General features: G+C 37.2%; 1 protein-coding gene across 6 annotated transcripts in view; it reads left to right on the top strand.

The window, feature by feature from the left end:
• tjap1 (tight junction associated protein 1 (peripheral)) overlaps positions 1 to 19,922 on the top strand; it is a 99,251-nt gene that overhangs the window by 54,610 nt on the left and 24,719 nt on the right. For all 6 annotated transcript variants that reach the window (XM_042736350.1, XM_042736353.1, XM_042736349.1 and 3 more), the window contains 3 exons: positions 2,879 to 3,074; positions 5,922 to 5,950; positions 15,931 to 16,092. In XM_042736350.1, the coding sequence (XP_042592284.1) occupies positions 2,895 to 3,074; positions 5,922 to 5,950; positions 15,931 to 16,092 (371 nt within the window). In that variant the 5' untranslated portion in view covers positions 2,879 to 2,894. The remainder of the gene's footprint in view (positions 1 to 2,878; positions 3,075 to 5,921; positions 5,951 to 15,930; positions 16,093 to 19,922) is intronic.

The following is a 19,922-nucleotide window of genomic DNA, read 5'->3' as shown; positions in this document are numbered from 1 at the left end:
TTAACAATTTGGAATTATAATCAAATTTATTTAAAACACAGAGCTTATCATATGTTAATATAAAAAAAAAAATCTTGTTTAATATAACGTGTGTTTGTTTGCTTGCTCAAACCACAATTTGTTCAGTAAACCACTTTAATAAAAAGATGTAATTTTATCTTTAGTTTTTCCACCCTGCTATATTGAAAACGTGGACCGAATCATCATTTTTAATATTTAATAGATGGAAACATCTTTAAAACATAACTTAAAGGTTGTGTTATTGTTGGCGTAGGTAGATTTTGAACTTGAGACCAAAAGTTTTGTTAACAGTTAATGATGAGATACCTTCTCAGGTAGAGGATAAGATATCTTGTTGAACTTTGTTTGAAAATGTATCAGTTCAGATGGTGTTGCTGCTTAAATTCTTTTGATTCATCTTTTGCAAACATGTTTATTTCTGCTTGCTGTGTATCATTGTGTAGGCCTGGTGTGTTTGTGCACTGTGGGTAGTGGATGACGTCAAGAGGGAAAATCAGCCTGTCAATAAGTGGCACATTTTGGCAGTGACCCCCTCACGTGCGCGTGTGCATATGTGTGTCCCAGCCTGTGCCCTGCAGCACATTAGCAGCATGCGCAGGGAACACCATTGATTTCTAAGTGGCACCACACTGTGACACACCAGCCAATGCTCCCTTCATTTTTCCCATTTTACCAGTCAGGAACTATAAAAATAGCCACACCATTGCAGAAAGCGGCTCTCCTGCAGGGAAAGGTGTGACCCAGGAAGAAGTGGAGAGAATCTGAGTGCTAACCATGGCCTGCTATTGCATGTTATTCACTCGAAAGCATTCTGACCACAGGGAGCCCATTGTCATCAATGCTGGCTGCAGTGATAATGCATAAAGGAATGATCTAAAACTTTTCACTGACTCAAATTTACTTCCAAAAAGTTGTTTTGTGAATACTGCCTCAAGCAACCACATGTTCAGATTATATCAAATGATCAAATATCTGAATGTTGTATCTATAGGGAGAGGATTTTTGTCAACCGAGTTAATTAGGTGTTTAAACAGGCTGTTATTTTGCAGCAGATGTTTTAAGCAGCTCTGAGCATTAGCAGACCCACAGTGGGTTCATTTAGCAATCTAATGGTGTTTCTGGATAACTTTAGCATACATAGGATACAAACATGCCAATGACCTGGTAAATATATACACTTACATTATATTTAGTCATTTAGCAGATATATACTGATAGATAGATAGATAGATAGATAGATAGATAGATAGATAGATAGATAGATAGATCGATCTATCTATCTATCTATCTATCTATCTATCTATCTATATCTATCAATCTCTCTATCTATCTGTCTATATCTATCTATCTCTATCAATCTATCTATCTATCTATCTATCTATCTATCTATCTATCTATCTATCTATCTATCTATCAATCAATCAATCTATCTATCTATCTATCTATCTATCTATCTATCTATCTATCTATCAATCTATCAATCTATCAATCTATCAATCAATCAATCAATCAATCAATCAATCAATCAATCAATCAATCAATCAATCAATCAATCAATCAATCAATCAATCGATCAATCATCAATCAATCAATCAATCAATCAATCAATCAATCAATCAATCAATCAATCAATCAATCAATCAATCAATCAATCAAATCAATCAATCAATCAATCAATCAATCAATCATCAATCAATCAATCAATCAATCAATCATCAATCAATCAATCAATCAATCAATCAATAATCAATCAATCAATCAATACATATATAAATAAAAAAACAATTCATTAAAAAAAGTGCAAACATATAAACATATAAACAAAAATACATAAAAAAAAACACAAACACATATATATACACACACACACACACATACACACACACTACTGTTTTACTCAGAAACTTAACAAGGTAAGGTCTGGTTCCCTATTAAAGATTCACTGGGCAACAAGAATTTTTTCTTTATTTTTGGTACTCAGCCAAAGTAAAAAAGAAAAAGAAAAAAAAAGTCAATAAATGAGGTGAAATGTTATGGGAAAATGATGTACTGCAATCATAGACATTTCTAGCTGGCCAGAATTATTATTATTATTATTTTATTTTTTATGACCTCGGGTTAGCTGAAAAACAGTAAATAATTATTTCAAGAATATGTGTTAGAAATCCCAAACTTGTTTAATTTGAATGGGATTTAAATTGTTTGTTTAACAAATTTACCCAACTTTCATAGAGAAAACTTTAAATTGAACCTTTGAGTATATTTTTGATTGACAACGAAAATACTGTGGGTGTCTAAGTTATTGGATCCCAACAGCACACCCACTTTTCCCATTCCATACATAGCTTCCTGTGATCAATAAGAGTCATGCAGGCAGTGGTTTAACAATTTGTCTATTGGAAACACACCCCAACATGTAATCAATCACCTGATTTTAAAGCGATTCCACTTTTTCCTTTCTCATGGCTCTATATTTGATGTCTATCAAACCACATATCTCTATTTGCCTTTCCTCACCCGTTCTCATCTTTCCTTAGTAGCACTCCACATCACAGTAGAAGTATAGACAGATGTTTGGTGGTTTAGGAAGCTTTTTTACCCCTCGTTTTCCCTCTATTAGCTCCGGCTGTCTGTTACAGCCTTAGCTGTTTTTTATTGGTTGTTGCATTTTTAGCCGCCCAGTGGTGTAGCTCTCATCAATGCCTATTGATTCAAACTGCTTTTTTCTGATGCTGTTTAGGGAGGAAGAGACAGGGTGGCACAGGGAGAGAGAAACAGAGGAAAGGGACTGCTCTTTTGCACAGGACAGGGTTGAAAGCTACTGCTACTTTGGATTCTCATGCTTCTCTCTCGGCAGGACTAACGGATGGTGTATGGAAGCACACGGATCTCCCAGAATGACGAGTGCTGCTCCAGCCCGGAAACCGTACCGAAAGGCACCTCCGCAGCACCGCGAGACGCGCCACACTGTGCCAGTATTTCGAGAGGATGTTAGCGGGAGTGCCTTGCCATCCGCCAGCCTTGCGCCGTCAGCCCAGCCTGACCCCTGCCAGGTAATTTTTCCCCGAAATCGTGCACCTATTTTGCAGCATACCAGGTTTACAGGCCCTTACCCACAATGCCCTGAGAGACCTGTGTGGTCGCAAGCGTCCGACAGCGAGCTCGATGTCTCGAGCCTGTCTAGCTTGGAGCTCAGTGTCCTCCCCCCACCACGGATCTTCAACCAGGGTTCTTTTGGCGTGAGACTTCCTCCCAAGCATCACCGTCATCAAAGAATGAACCGCTTTATAAGTCGTAGCGATGATGTACTGGCGCTCTCTGCTGACGACGATGTTGCTTCCTCAGAAAGCTCCCAAAAGTGCATCCCAGGCAGTTCCCCGTCACACTCCACTAGGAGTGTGGAGCGCTTCTTGGTCTTCAAAGAGAAAGCAGAGATACTTGCACCCAAAGAAGAGCAGCGTCCACACCATGCAGCGCCTCTGCTGCATGCCCCTCCACCCAAGAGCATCCTCAAGCAGTCTCATCAGTTGGGAGTCTACTCTTCCGACAGTGTGCGCAAGTCTAAGTCGGCAGAGATGCTAGCCCAGGCGAGAAGTCGTGGACGCAGCAGGAAGCCCAAAAGTATGTCCTTGGATAGGGAGAAGGGAGTACGAGCCTCTCCCACAGGACGTGCTACTTCCACATCGTCTACATCTCCCAGCTCTTTGCCACCAGATTGGAAGATGCAGCTTCTTGAGGAAAAGATTAAATTTTCACAATTTCTGGACGAAATCACCTACCGGGTCCTGAGCCCGGCTAGTCTAAAGATGCTGCGTGGGAACCTTCCAGAGCCAGCAGTGTCTTCAAAAAGGAGCCAAATCAAGCAGCACAACAATCCCCAACAATATGAATCCAAGGACTGTCATGACAAAAAGCAAGAGAGGAGCCAACTTTGGAACAAATGGGCCGCCCAGCATAGCAGAGCCAGCAGGAAATCAAGGGAGGCAAGACCAAAGACATGGCACATCTCAGAGGACAGTCCAGAGGGAGCATCAGAAAAGCAACACTTAGATCCTCATCGTGAAAGGGCCCGCCCCAAAATCGAAGGCCCAATTTATAGCCAGGTGGGGGGCAGTGATGATTCCGAATGGGATGATAGGACTATAAGGGGGGTTCAACACCAGCCTCAACCCCACCAGTTACCCCATATAGAAAGCAAAGCTGTGCAAAAGGACAATACAGATCAATCAGGGCTGCCAAAAGCTGAGATTCCCATTATTCGTGTGGAGGGTGAGAAAACACCTTTATCACAAGTGACTCCCTTTTCTATATTATCACAGATCAAGGTATGTCATTGACAACATTTTTGACTTTACCCCTTCCTCATATACAATCCACTCTTGCATTGAAGAAACTATACCAAATTTAATGCCTTGAAAACAATAGTGCCTGAATACTCTTGCAATATTCTTCCAGAGATGAACTAAATATTGTAGGAATAGTTTACTTAAAAATTAAAAATTATTTTCTCATCTTCGTGTTTATCCACAGACTTACTTCTGAGATGCATTTTGAAGAATGTTGACACTGCTTGTTCGATACAACAAAAGTGGACAATGACTATGGGCTGTCAAGATCTAATAGGCACCATAAAAGTAGTCCATATGTCCCGTGCACTGTATTTTAAATGTTCTGAAGTCATACAATAATTGGTGTATTTCTCATTTGCAGTTAAATAAAACATTCTTGCTAGGATATGTATAAGAATGAATGTTATTTGCCATCATGTCATACCTCATGTGACATTTCCATGTGGAAAGTTTGAATATTGGCGTAAGCAAATGAGATTTGAGAACTATGGTGAATGAGTAAGAGTATTTTTGCCTATTTTAAGGCTTGGCAGCCTCTAGTCACAGTGTTTTAATTGTATGCAAGAGCAGCTCAGAGAGTCTTCAGAATATCTTACTTTGTAATCCACAGTGGAAAGTCTTGTAGGTTTGGAATGATTTAATAGTAGACTATGATCAGGAATTTTGGGGTGAACCTTTTCTATATTGTATCAATGCCATGCCAAGTATCCTCATCTCACTGTTCCAGTGTTTGCTGAGGATATTTTGCTCTAAACATGAGCATTTACTGAAGTTTACTGATAACCAGTTGTCACTTCTGTAACAGTGTTTCATGAACTTCATCCGGTTTTATTTGAATAACTGATTTTTATCCACCAGCAAGCAAATACATAAATAGTGTTTAAACAAACAATATATATATATATATATATATATATATATATATATATATATATATATATATATATATATATATATATATTTCCTGCTCTGTGGGATATGGCGACTATTTAGGTGGCATTAAAAACAAAAACAGGATGTCAGACCGATTTCATAGCTTCAGTAGGCATGTGCATATTGACCTATTTGGCAGAAACATAAAGAGTATGATGTTTCCACTGCGTCCCTTGATTTTTTTTTATTGCAATTATTAAATGAATTAACCAACACATACAAGTCATTTATACAGTAAATCTGTAATATTTCATTGATACATGCCATAACAGAGTTTATTGATTGAAAGTCTCCTTAACATTTAGAAGTCATCAAAACAACTATTTCCTATGTATGCAATAATATGAAACTGCTTTATCACTGGTTAGAACACTGTTTTAGGTTGCTCTGACATATAGAAATCATTTTTCAGCCAAACGTAAGATCAGCTCAGATTCAAGTCTTGAGGAAATGTTATGTTTGCCCTCTTGGTATAAAAGACAAATATACAGCAGTGTGGGTATTAAGGATATGTGAAATATTTATTGGAATATGCAACTCTGATTCCTCTAATACTCAATATTTATGTGTAAGGCGATATTCAGTTTGCACATACTTAATGCATGTTCTTTCTTACAGGAGTCCTTATCAGATGCCGACAGGATCAAGTAAGTTGATTTTATTCCCATCATTGTGATGTTTTAATTTTTAGTCTTCATAAATGTTTCTGACATGGATTGGCAGTGTGTAATTTCTTAGTTTCAATACTCAGATTTGTTCTAGAAGTTTGTATTATTTATGACATGCACTGAAGTGTTAAAGTGTAAGGTGCCATCTAATCTGACCCTAAAGCTGATTATTCATTGGCTCTTGCCATTGTATGGCATGGTTGGCCAAGAGCCAATTAGGAGAGGAGATGCCTGTATGACATCACCAGCTGATTAGCCCAGAAACTCCAGAAGGATAGGGTGAGTCTCGGGCTTATGATCAGTCAGAAGCTTGGCGACTGTCAGAATGACAATCCATGAGGTCTTGTGATTAGAAAAAAGTGCCCACTTTTAATGACTCCAGACATCCTCTCTTTTACCCACTACACCTCAGGTGCTTACTGGGGTACTAGGTCGAATTCACTTTGATCAGAGACATCTCGCCTTCTTTCCAGGCTTACAGGGATTCTAAGGCTTTTAGGCTCCAACACCAACCAGCAGGTGCACATAACTAGTGATGAGGTTCTGCTTTCAACACAATGCCTCCCAAACCCTCTGCTCCATTTTTTTCATGTACTGCATTAGCTTTTATGTTCTCTTCCTGGCCTGCGTTCCCTTTGTTGCAGCTTTTCTCCGATTGAAACCAAAGCTTTAAAGTCAGCACCTTAGATCTGGTGTAGCTTAAAAGTTATTCTCATTTTTTAAGCTGTTCTTTAAGTTGCTGTTCTTCAAGTTGCCACTCTTCAACATCAATACAAAGGTGGTGCTTGTGAGAATATTAAACTACATTTGGTCAAAAACGACTAGTTGGTTACCTTTTTTAAGATTTTTTAATTTTTTTGGCCATTATTGGCATTGCTGGATGGGAATAAAAATGTATGAGAGAGTGGGAAGGGACTGAAAAGTATCACAAGTATCACACACTTGGGTCGCCCAGTTGCAAGGCTTTTGGCTCAAAACAAAATAATTTTTAACTAATTGGAAGAAAGCCTTGTTTAATTTGGTTTCATGTTTGAAGGGATAGTTCACCTTCAGTTGGTCCCCATTGACTTGCATAGTGTTTTTTCCATACTGTGGAAGTCAATGGGGAGTGGACCAGCAACTGATGGTGAACTATCCCTTCAACTGACCTATATTGGATGGACAGAGTAAAGCAGAATGCAAAAGGCACAAGACATTTTTAACATGATACAATCGAGTGCATTAAAATGGTCACACCTTTTCAGACAGGGTTTCACCCTGTGAACTGTCTAACAGTTAAGGCACAGTTTAAAAAAACAAAGTTTAGTTAAACCATTGCAATCCATCCCAGATTACTCACGTGTAGGATTGACAGGAGCCCTTACAGAGCTGAGTCTGACTCATTGTTCCCTTCACCATCTCGCTCATGTGACGCCAGGCGGAAGCATGCAGGATGCGGTCGGGCAGGCGGCGGTATTGATTGGCCTAGTTGTCTGTTTGATGGGTGGAGAGAGCTGGACGGTGGATGTAGTCTGAAGATGGGTTTCTCCATCATGCGTTTCCAACTCCCTCAGGGTGGAAATCTGGAATTTGTTTAAGCTTAAGCACTGTGAGTCTGATATAATGTACTCCAATAATCCATGACACACACGAGATTGCCTGTGGATTTGTTTACTTAAAGGGTTAGTTCACCCAAAAATGAAAATTCTGTCATTAATTACTCACCCTCATGTCATTTCAAACCCTTAAGACCCTTAACACAAATTAAACAAGATATTTTTGATGGAATCTGAGAGTGTATCATTATTGCAACATAATCATTGCTGTTAATAGTGTTCATCGTCTGTTTGATTACATCATTAACTGAATTTTACCATACATTGCTGCCATATGTACATGAATTTAACATAGTCACCACTGACAAGTAACTACTAAATATTGTAGAAAATTAATTCTCTGTAAAGCTGCTTTGCAACAGTTTGTATTGTGAAAAGCGCTATACAAATAAACTTGAATTGAATTGAATTTGACCACTCTGAGAGTCCAGAGACCTTCTATATACATGTTTTTACACTGGGCTTTTCACAATGGATAGATACGTGTGATATTTGGCCAAAAATCTTCCTTTTGGAAAAGGCTTCACATTGCCTATTGCTCCCTATGGATGTAGCTCACTAGATTTTAGGACTGGTCAAAATATTTATGTCAGCTTTTTAACTTGCATAGAACAGTGAGGCATAATTTTCCTGATTCAGTGATGATATATTTGCCTTCTTGGGGATGCAAAACAAGAGGAACTTCCAGTCCAAATCTAACACGCGTTAAGCCCAGTCTGCATGTGATTGAAAAGGCATTTCTTGGTCCTTTGAAATGGTTGTATATTGCATATGCATGTATAATTTCTAGGGATACACTGATATAAATGCATTTATATTTATGTGATTGATGATCATTTTAATATGACTATATATATATTAATCTAATTTGTATTGATTTATAATCCTAATTATATAAGCATAAACATTGTTGTGTTCAAAAGAGACACATAATGGTAATGTGGGTGAGAAATAAAGCTTTGTACATCTCAATTGCAAGATTCATAGCGCTTGTGTTGATATGGATATTTTTCTATTCTTTGATGAAAAAGAATTCATACAAATTGCATTTATTTGAAATGGAAATATTTTGTAACAGTCCAAAAGGCTTTGCCACTTTTGATCAATTTATCCATCCTTGCTGAATAAAATGGTTAATTTCTTTTAAAATGTTCTTTGAATGGTATATACATGTATATGTATGTACATTTAAACATTTCACCATGCAGTAGAATCAATGTATGTCGAATTAATACTGTTGGTTGAAGAGCTTATGCAGTGTTTTCATTATACTGAAAATATAAGCCTTGAAATGACCTGTCTAGGTCTATAAAATATATTGAACATCCTAACTAATTTCCATTTTCACAATCTGTTTTTATGTTTGCTTTATTCCACACTAACTTCTTGGCTCGTGGTTGAGAATCTAACCTTGAAAGAGATAAAGCCGCTTTTCTACATTGCCTGAAAGCAACATATGCACATTCAGTAAAGTGAGACAATTGCAGAAACCTTTTTCTCACTGAAAGCGGTATGTGATGGTTCTCAATTAAATGAAGTGGGGGATTTTCTAAACAGATGTTAGGTTTTGCACACAAAAACTCACAATGTGTGCGTGAGTGTGCCTCACACATTTCATTTAGCATCCTTTATGGCAGATGAATAATGAAAAAATGAAGCCAGTCATAGTAGTCTGGATAATTCATGTGATTTTTTTGCTTCAGAAGTGCTTTGGGGAATCTGCGACACATGCTCACTTTTTTCTTTGCTTTTTACAGTTATCTGCTTTGTTCTTTTGCTCCATTTGTGCTCTAAACATGTGACTGCGAACAGGCGATTTGCCACTAAAAAGAGTTACATTGGTGTATTTATAGCTTAAAACCCCTGCCCCCTTCTAGGTCTATAGCATGAATCATTGATGTTCCTGTTTCTCTGCTTTGCTGTTGCTTTCAGCAGTGTCACGTTGGCAGGTGTATGAGTGCCGCTCTCTGTGCTTGCTTCACTCTGAACTGTGAAAGAAACTGGAAAAGCACAGAAAAGGAAAAGGTGTTACATATTCTTAGGAATCTCAGGAGCCTGTCAATGAAAGATCTGATGTCTGTGAGCTGTTGGATGTTACAATCTCTCATTCATTTGTTATGTAGCACTTGAGCTGCTGTGTGGAATTTGATTCCCAGTAGTCTGTCTGTTATCACTCCCTGTCTGATGACACAGTGACGGAGACTTGCAACTGGGGGCCTCTTTTTTGCCACCACTTGTTGTGTTTCCTTTTTCCTCTTCAGATACATTAAACCATTTCATCAGCTTTCAGCATTTGCAATATAACACCTTTATTTCTTTTCGCATGAAAATGAAAGACGCCACATTAATGAATAATATCTTGCAGTGATTAACCCAAATGAAACACTTGAAACTGAGAAATTAAAGGGATCGTTCACCCAAAAATTAAAATTCTGCCATAAATTGTCGTTCCAAACCCATAAGACTTTGGTTCATCTTCAGAACACAAGTTAAGATATTTTTGATGGAATCTGAGAGCTCTCTGACCCTCCCGTTGACAGCAAGGATATTACCACAATCAACGTCCAGAAACGTAGGAAGGAGATCTGTAAAATAATCCATGTGACATCAGGGGTTCAACCTTAATTTTACAAAGCTACAAGAATACTTTTTGTGCGACAAGAAAACAATAACAATTTATTCAGCAGTTTTTCTCCCCGAGTTACCATCTTCCGCTAACTGAACTTGATTATTTTTTGTGAATATCGTGTGCTATAAATATATATATATTAGTGCAGACTGTGGCAAACTGCCCTGAATGTTCAAGCTTGTCTAAACTCTCATCCTTACACCACAGTTTAATTACTCTTTTGTGCTTTCAGGCATTAGGAATTATAAATGCCCTGCTGCTCAGGCTTTCGCTGGCCTTGATAAGATTCTTCATTTTGTTTTAAGCTCTTGATAGAATTGTTATAAGAACAGGTTTAATTGTAAGACTTGAAGTTGTGATTAACTATGTGGTTTATTGACCCAGTGTTTCCAAAAACTGACTGCTATCAAGTTTTGTGCTTTTCTTTGTGCAATTAAGCAAATGAACTTGATAGAAGATGCTGCCAGATTACTTTTAAACAAGAGCTCGCATGAATAGTTAAATTAATTATATTAAATTGTATTTTGCTATTTCTTTTTTCCATTTGACATTATTTCATGTCTTAGATATTTTGATATAGAAACATAATAATACATCAAGTAGGTTAATGTCAAAGTAAAAAATGCCAAAATCTGAATTAAAAAATTAAAGGGGTGGTTGACTTTTTTTTCTTTTTTTTTTGTAAGCTTGATTGTGTATATGGGGTACAGTCTAACTTGGTAATGCTTCGTTTTTTTTAAAAAACACATTATTTTTCACATAATTTACCTTTATTCTACACTGCTCTGTCCCTTCTGCTTTGAACGCTCTGATGAGTTCCTGGTTTTATGAAGCCCCTCCCTCAGAAATACACAAGGGGCTCAGATAGGTTAGCTGGCACAGTGTGTTGTGATTCGCTAAACTGCCTTGTGCAGTCCAGAAACGTCCCGCCCCTCACCTCAGCGGCATGTGCTCCGCTTTTATTGTAAACAATGGCGTCGTCAATATTGCTTATCAATTTGAGCCCAAATGAGACGCAGAGAATATTGGTGAAGAGGATACTATGCAAGCACGGCTCTTGAAGGAATACTCTACCCCAAAATGAAAATTTTGCCATTAATCCCTTACCCACATGTCGTTCCAGACCCGTAGAAGCTTCATTTTTTTAATTATATAATTAAATAAATAACAGTGTCAAGGTCCAGGAAAGTATGAAAAGCATCGTCAGAATAGACCCTCTGCCATCAGTGGTTCAACCGTAACGTTATGAAGTGACGTCAACACTTTTTGCACGCGAATAAAACAAAAATAATGACTTTATTCAACAAATTGTGTCCTCTGTGTCACTCCACATCAGCGTAGCGCCATTTTGGCAAATCTGAGCTGTATGCAGTCAGCGTACGCTCTTCTGTATCAGCCGCACCACAAGGAAATTGAAATCATTTGTATTTTAATTTTTCCCTAAATGAACGTAAGAACTAACAGTATTTAATCATTGTCATTTTTATACAGCCATACAGTAGATTTTAATAAACTGAAGTTTTAGCATCATATACTTTTTCTAAAAAGTATTAATGTATTAAAGGGGTCATCAGATGTTGTTTGAACTGAAATGTGTCTTGGCAGTGTGTATGGAAGAAAAAATGTGTTTCGTTAATAGTGAATATTGACCTATTGTGCGTACTACCGATGTTGTTCCCACTGTTAGCAGGGGATATTGCTGCATTTGGGGTAAAAAAGACAGAATTATGTATTGTGCCAAGAAGTTTGTCTGTTAGTTCACACAGGCATGAACTTATTAGCAGTTGCCTTTAGCGGAGCCTTTACCGATTAAAAGAGTGTTTTACACTGCTTTTAGCCGAAGTATGTTATAGACTTTTCATTAAGACCCTAAAGAATAATATCAGCTTGTGGAAAATGGGCATCCGATGACCCCTTTAAAATGACATACTGGGACATAGTGATGACACAAATGAATCAGAGATTTTAATTAGTTCACAGAAATGGATACATGGGACTGACTGAAAGAAATTAATTGAATTTATTAAAGGGGTCATATGATGCGATTTCAATTTTTTCTTTCTCTTTTGAGTGTTACAAGCTCTTGGTGCATGAAGAAGATCTGTAAAGTTGCAAAGACTAAAGTCTAAAATCCAAAGAGATATTGGCTGTTTCTCAATATGCGTTCTTTAGCGATCTTGCGTCCTTGTGTTCTCGCTATACGTCATCATTAACCGTCGAAGTTCAATTCCAATCCTCAAGAACGCAAGTACAGAGGACGCATGGAAGTGCCCGGATGTGTTCTTGATATCGAGGATGCATCGAGTGCACACCCGATATAAACAAACCTTCAAAAATCACAGAAGACGCTGCGCGCGCGGCCGGTGTACGGAAGCCTGCAAGCTTTAATCTCGCTCTCGCAAATGCTTGACGGCTCTTGAAAGTAAACATTTTACCATTTTTTTTTTTTTACTTATTTTTAATAAAACTTATAAGACCCGGAGAAAGTCTGCAGTATTTTTACTGGCATATTAAAAAAAAACATAAACTTAACATAGTCATAGTTAAACATATAACGCTATAAAATAAAACGATATACAATTATACGGTATGTAAATGTTATCTATAATAGTTTGAAATGTTTGAATAAGTTAAGACATTTGTTTGTAATGTTATGTTATATTTATGGTTTATTTGCCGCTGCTTCTGCTCTGATTATGCGGTCAGTTAAGCAAGAACGCAGCACATCTCAATACTCATATAAGGGTGTGTTCTCGCATCCTTCCGAGTTCGTTCTTCCAAGTATGCAGAGCGGGCCGTCGCCATCTTGGTAGCGTGTCACATCTCCACTCAAAAGCATAACCAAAAAAGTTCAATCTTTATCAAAGTTAAGACTCTGCCACGCTCCCCTAAAATGGCTCATTCAAACACACCCCCACATCTCTACGTCACTATGTGGAAATATTTGCGTAATGCTAACCAAATGCTCAGAAAGAAGGCGTGGTTTCAGTAACCGCAGTTGGTGTTGATGCAGCCATGTCAGGGAGATGCTCTGTGTATCTAGGCGAAAGCAAAAGCACTTTATTTGGCCTTCCGAAAGTAGATGCATTTAGGAATTTTTAAGATTACTTACAACAGAACAGCAACGCATTTTATGGACGACCGTTTCGTGAAACTAGGAGAGGAGGTAATTCTGACTTTGCTACGACAATCTGGCGCTTCTGAATCAGCTAATGTATATATATATTATTTATAATATAAATTAAATGAATATATAGACATAAATATTTTCAAAATATATACTGTATGTGTAAGTATTTTTATATACATAATAAATATACACAGAACACACACATATATTATGCAAAGAAAAACATTTATTTTGTATGTGATTAATCAAGATTAATCTTTTGACAGCACTAGTAGAATTATATCAGCTAAGGAAAATGTGAGAAATTGTACAGATTAGTTTAAATATTACTCTAAATTACTAAATTATTGATCCTGTGAGGTAAACAAGACAGTCAGCACTGTATAGTTTCCCTTTGCCATTCAAATCTATTTATCCAAAAGATTGATGCTTGACATAAATGGAAATAAAATATTTTCAAGTAATCAAGAATGTTTAGAAAAACAAAGAAATTCATTGGTTAAGAAGTGTGGGAAACTTGCAGTATATACCTTATATTTAACAATTAATACGCAACTGTGGGAAAAAAAGATACACAGTATTTCCCAAACACACAGTATGCGTAATGATAACCATACCAAATGAAAAGCGTAAACGTGGCGTTTGTGTGGGTTTAGGGATGAGATGGCAAAGTGTGACTGCTGGTACCCAGCAGATGTGTTCAGTGTCACTGCAGCTGCCCATTCAGCTCAGCACAGAGCCAGCTGCTCTCCACACACACACAGAGACACGCTGCTTCTGATCACACATTCACACACCTGCATGACTAACACTTAACTTGCTCTCAGTAGGCACAACATTTAGCCTAATGTTGTACTGCAGAGAGCCTTTTAATCATGGGGCTCAGAACTGTTCAGTGTTTTGCACACATGTAATTGTTTGTGCATCAGGTTTGGAAACCATGCTTCAGCCTCCCCAGTCCCCATTTCATTACCTTTAGGTTGCTGGAAAGTATTGTGGATGTGGTTTTCTTTGGAGTAATTGGCAGCTTTCAGGAGTCTTGGCCGGGGTGTAGGCTGAGGCATCATTATGTGTTTGACACCTTCTCCCCGTGTCTTGGATGTAGACTGTGAAAGCTCACATTGCTGAGGTGCACCTCCATTCCTATAATAGAGTCTATAGGGTGTTTTGTTTACTGGCCAGCCTCTTAGTTTTGTATTTTTGTTCTTTCTTAATCCACAATGCTTTATTGGCATGATTGTAAAGATTACAAAATTACAGAAAGTATACAGTAGTCCCAGTTAACTTTTGGTCTGAGAGTAAAGAACATTTATCAGACAGAAATATGTTGTATAGGCCATGAAATTGCATTATTTTTGTTAATTATATTTTTTAAATGTATATAAAATATATAACACACCCTCCTTTTTTTTTTAATATATTTGTTTTGATGGCTTAATGTGAGGAATATTCCATATGCATGTAGCCACATTGTTATTTATGAAATAATATAAATATGATACATCATAAGTACATAGACAAAATCAGCAAAAATCTATGTGTATTGAAATAATAGCGTCCATAATAGAATACCTTATAAAATCAGGCATCGTATCAACTCCAGGACTGGCATTTAGAATACATTTGTATTGGTGCATTCCTAATAGGTTCATTAAAATGTAAAAGTTTGTTTTAATTTTATTTTATTTTATTAACTTCCCATTCATTAAAAGAATCAATTCATGAAAAATTCAGAATTTCCTCATAGAAATAGAGCAGCACAACCATATCTCTCTCCCACACACACACACACTATATATATATATATATATATATATATATATATATATATAATTATTATTATTATTATTATTTGTATAGATATTGTATATATTAAATTACTGATGTTTTGAATGAAAACTCTTAACATGACGTATTATTTATCTGGCTCATATAAATTAATCCTACTCCATTAAAGTTGCTGTTAATATATAACATGTTGTCTAGCAGAACACAATTTTGTTTAATTGGAAATAGGATTTAACGTAAAGGTCATTAACCTAAAGTTGTCATTAAAGTAGCCCATATGAATCATGCATGACGCAAACGATCTGGCGCATGCCACATTACTGCCGTTTGGCTTCACTGATGTCAAACCTGGTGCAGTGCAAACACTTTTTATAAATCTAAGTATGCACACTAATGAGATGCTCATGATGTGGGAGAGACAGCATAACAGTCTTTTCTTTGATGCATATAAAAAATAATAGCTGTATCAGAACTATTTCTTTATTGCATTTCTGTTCAGAATATGAGCTGTAAAATGATACCAAAGATGTCAAAGAGATCTATTAAAAGAATACTATATGTGTTGAGGTGAAATGTGAGCTTGCACAGATGCACATCAACGCTGTATGCATAAATGCTTTCCCAGGCATGGCATGTCTTCAGTATTCATATTAAAGAGTCTTTTATGCTAGTGTAGTAAAATGAAAATTGAAACACATGAGAATGCTGTGGATTGTTGCCCTTTACCTCTACAGTGGTGTGAACTCAATTTGATAAACTGTTTCTCATGTCAGCGATGCATTTTTCATATCTTTCATTGCTCTCACTTGCTTTGCAGGATCCTGCAGCAGCAAAATGAAGACCTCCGTCGCCGGCTCTCCCAGACCACTCATAAGATGGAGGCGATGGAGACGGAGTTCGAAACCAGTCGACATTACATGCAAGCAGAGCTGGGTCGAACCAGAGACGACCTGGAGAAAATGAGAGACAAATTCAGAAGGTTAGCTATTTTTATTCAAAATGGATGCATTGAATTAATCAAAAGTGACAGTAAAGACTTTCATAGTGTTACAAAAAATAGTCTGTTACAAATTGCAAATACAGTTCTTTTGAACTTTATAAGAATTCTTCAAAAGACTATACAAAATAATGAAGCAGCACAAAAATAATAAAGTCTCAAAGACCTAAAAAAAAAACAATAATTAAATATCAGGGGTTTTTATTGTTTTACAGCCCTGCTGTATTTATGTATATATCCAAACTTTGACAAAATTCCATGACATTCCACATTATACTGTTAATTCCATTTTTATAACATGGATTCCATAATTCCATTTGCATTTTCTGCTGTATTCGGGAAAGAGGTGGATGCAGCATCTTTCTTACTGAAGTTGAAGGCGTAGATGAGGGAGGGAGATGAGACATACCCCTGCAATCCATTTTTAATGATTATGATCAAAGCAGCCAAATTAATGAGCTCTTTGTAGTTATATGAAGCTGGCAGCCATCACTTTAATCGCACTACAAAGCACAGCGGGATCGGCAGTGCAAAGCATGCTGGTCCGGCCGACACTGTCCAGATGAAGACGAGAGGACTGCAAACTTGCCTAGATAATAACCACATAGAAAACATCTGGAAGACCTCCTTTCCTGTCAGTATTTAATACATTTGTTGTGGTGTGAGATTTCGAAGGGCAGCGCAGTTCTCTGAAACGAATAGAATAAAAAATGGAACGTTTATGGTTCCAATTCAACTTAACGATTCCATTAACGATTCTTTTAGTACTTTTTCTCTCTCATAACTCGTATGAAACATAATGACTTTCAGTGGCGGCACAGGAAACAGTATTTTAGTATGGTAGTCCATCATCAGACATCTGCAGAATAATTAACGGAACCAAACATCATAAAAATCATTTGGTTCCAGAATTTTATAGAAATGGAGCCAGTTTAGAATTTACAACCCTTATTCAGTCGGAATCTAATACACCACAGCAGTGTTTCTTTGAAACATATTTTATTTATTTATTGATTTATTATAATTTAAGGGATCAGTCACAAGTTTTTCTAATAAGCATTTTTTTTAAGTGGTTTGAATTACTACTACAGTTTTAATTAAATTGACTCAACAAATGTTGTTCTGTTGTGCCGTAAAAAACAAAAAAAACAAAGTGCATGACAGCCTAGTCTTCAATAAATAAATAAAAAATGTTTAACAGGCAATCAAGCAGCTCTATTGTTTGACAAAAGCCATGTGTTTTTTCAGGCTAATTAAGAACTGCATTTGAGAGCCTTAAGTGGCTGTAATGTGTTACTTTCATTACAGGTAAGGGAGGAGAGCAGCAGCATGAGATTGTGGCTGATTTTAATGAGCATGAGCTCGCTGTGCTATTTATGTAAGGGTTTAGTGGCACGGTAATGGCCAGTTCGTCTGTGTAACTTGCCTCTGACATGCAGACAGGTTGTTTTTTTGTGTGAACAAAGGCCAAGGCGACTGCATGTCAATGACATGCATAGATTTTGATGAAAGATTGTGTAGACAAACTTTTTTCTTTGGAATATTGTGCACTGATAATGCACAATAAGACCAGGAACATTTAATCTTTAAGGTACAAAAATTCGGTCCGATATTTGAATGCAATTTGTTTATTCAGACTAGTGTGAAAAAGAGAAATACTCTGTATTTGATTCGACTAATATTTTTCAAAATTGCCTTCAATTATGTGTGTAATAAAAGCACACACCCCACTCAAATACAAGGTTCGCAATGTGCAACTTTCCATTTCTGGCACCAGTTTGTCATGGAGAAGAAAGTCAAACAACATTAACATGTTTTCAAACAGCCTTTCGTTTTTTTATTTTTTTTTTATGTTTATCAAACAACAAAAAATGCAATACAGAGAGAGAGCCAGGTCTGTTCATGAGTGGCACTAAAACTGCAGCAGCTCCAAACATGTGATCAAAAGAGCGACTCTTATTGGTCAACTAGTTTTCTTCATGGTGTGATTGGGGAAAAAAGTTTAAACACCTCTCTGTAAAATAAATAAAATAAAATAGATATATGCATATGTAACACTTTAGAATAGGGAACACTTATTCACTATTAACTACGACTTTTCCCTCAATAAATTCCTAATTTACTGCTTATTAATAGTTAGTAAGGTAGTTGTTAAGGTACTGGGTAGGATTAGGGATGTAGAATAAGGTCATGTAAAATTAGGCATTAATATGTGCTTAATTAGTACTAATAAATGGCTAATATTCTAGTCATATGCATGCTAATAAGCAACTAGTTACGAGACCCTAAAATAGTGTTACCAAATACATTAATTACTTAAAACTGCATTAATAGCATGCAAATGTTTGTTCATTCAAATTAAAACGTTTATCTCACTTAATTTGTGCAGTAAACATACTTATTGGTATGAACAGGCATTTTTGCCTGTTTAAAGGGAAAATTAAACAGGCACTTTTGCCATTTAAAGGGCACCTATTATGCAAAATCCACTTATACATGGTGTTTGGACATAAATGTGTGTTGGCAGTGTGTGAACACAACCACCCTACAATGATAAAAATCCACCCACTCCTCATTTTTAAATCCCCATTAAACCAAGTCAGTCTCACTAGGCCTGCCGTTTTGATTCTCATGCAGTGTGACATCACATTGCATAGGGCCACGGCACGGGGGTTGATTGACAGTCCTGCATTGCTATAGTTTCCAGCAAGTTGTACACTGCCCTCCGTTTTCTTCACACTTGAGCAGCTGCAACATCATACATTAAGTACACATGCGTACATTAAGTAGTTTTTAACTGATCATTGCCACGCTTGTGAGATTAGTTTGCACCGTTCGTAGCATGAGATTCATTCGGGAGCGCGGTCGCGTGGCTCGGTCAGTTATTGTTCACCGGTGATAGGTCAGCACAACGCAAGCTCTTCATTGCGCTGTTTCGTCCCACTTTCAGTGCATTTGGCTTCCATATGTACAGCTAAACACTGGTTCTCTTGCTCTGTTATGTTGCTTCTACCAGCTGTTTATTGCAGTATGCAATGCAGAGAGACATATACACAATGCCCCTGGAGATGGGGCGGGAATATCCAGCTCATTTGCATTTAAAGCTATACACTCCAAAACAGCTCTTTTTTAGACACACCCCAAAAATGACATTTTCCAGCTGTTATAATAAAGGATCTGTTGGGTATTTTGGGCTGAAACTTCACAGACACATTCTGGGGACACTCAAGACCAATATTACATCTTGTAAAAAGGGGCATAATAGGCGCCCTTTAAATTTTGTCAATACGCTGAGTGGCTCCGCCCCTAATGAAATCTCATTGGTCCAAAATTCCATTACATATAAAGTGTAGGTTCATTTTTATGCAGGATTTTGGCTTTCAAGATGGACAATAAATTACTGTAAACGTCACTTCACACTTTCTTCTGAAACAATGTTAAAAGTTCAGCTTTAGATCAGCAGATCCGAGTGCAGATTCTGATGATTTAATCGCGGACTCATATCGGCCTGATATGCCCCTGATGGTCTGAGTGCAGCGCTTTGTGATTGAGTCGGTGTGTAATTTGGCTGCAATCATGCCACTTTATCTCCAATCAGGATGCATCTCCGGCTTATATGCTTTCAGACAGCAGAGAGATTGAATTACCCAGCGTTCCTTCCATCAAAAAAGTGTGGTGCTCACATTTGCTGCTCCATTTCCCCGCCTGCCACATCCTAAACCTGCATGCCAGCTCTCCACAGATAATAGCCTAATTGGATTGTAATTGGTTAGTGATTCTGCAGCGTAGGCGTTTGAATGCCATCTCTGATC

This window comes from Cyprinus carpio, chromosome B13 (genome assembly GCF_018340385.1).
Source record: "Cyprinus carpio isolate SPL01 chromosome B13, ASM1834038v1, whole genome shotgun sequence".
NCBI classification, from domain to species: Eukaryota; Metazoa; Chordata; class Actinopteri; order Cypriniformes; family Cyprinidae; genus Cyprinus; species Cyprinus carpio.
The sequence above is the reverse complement of the archived record's forward strand: the minus strand, read 5'-3'. Positions and strand labels throughout refer to the sequence as shown.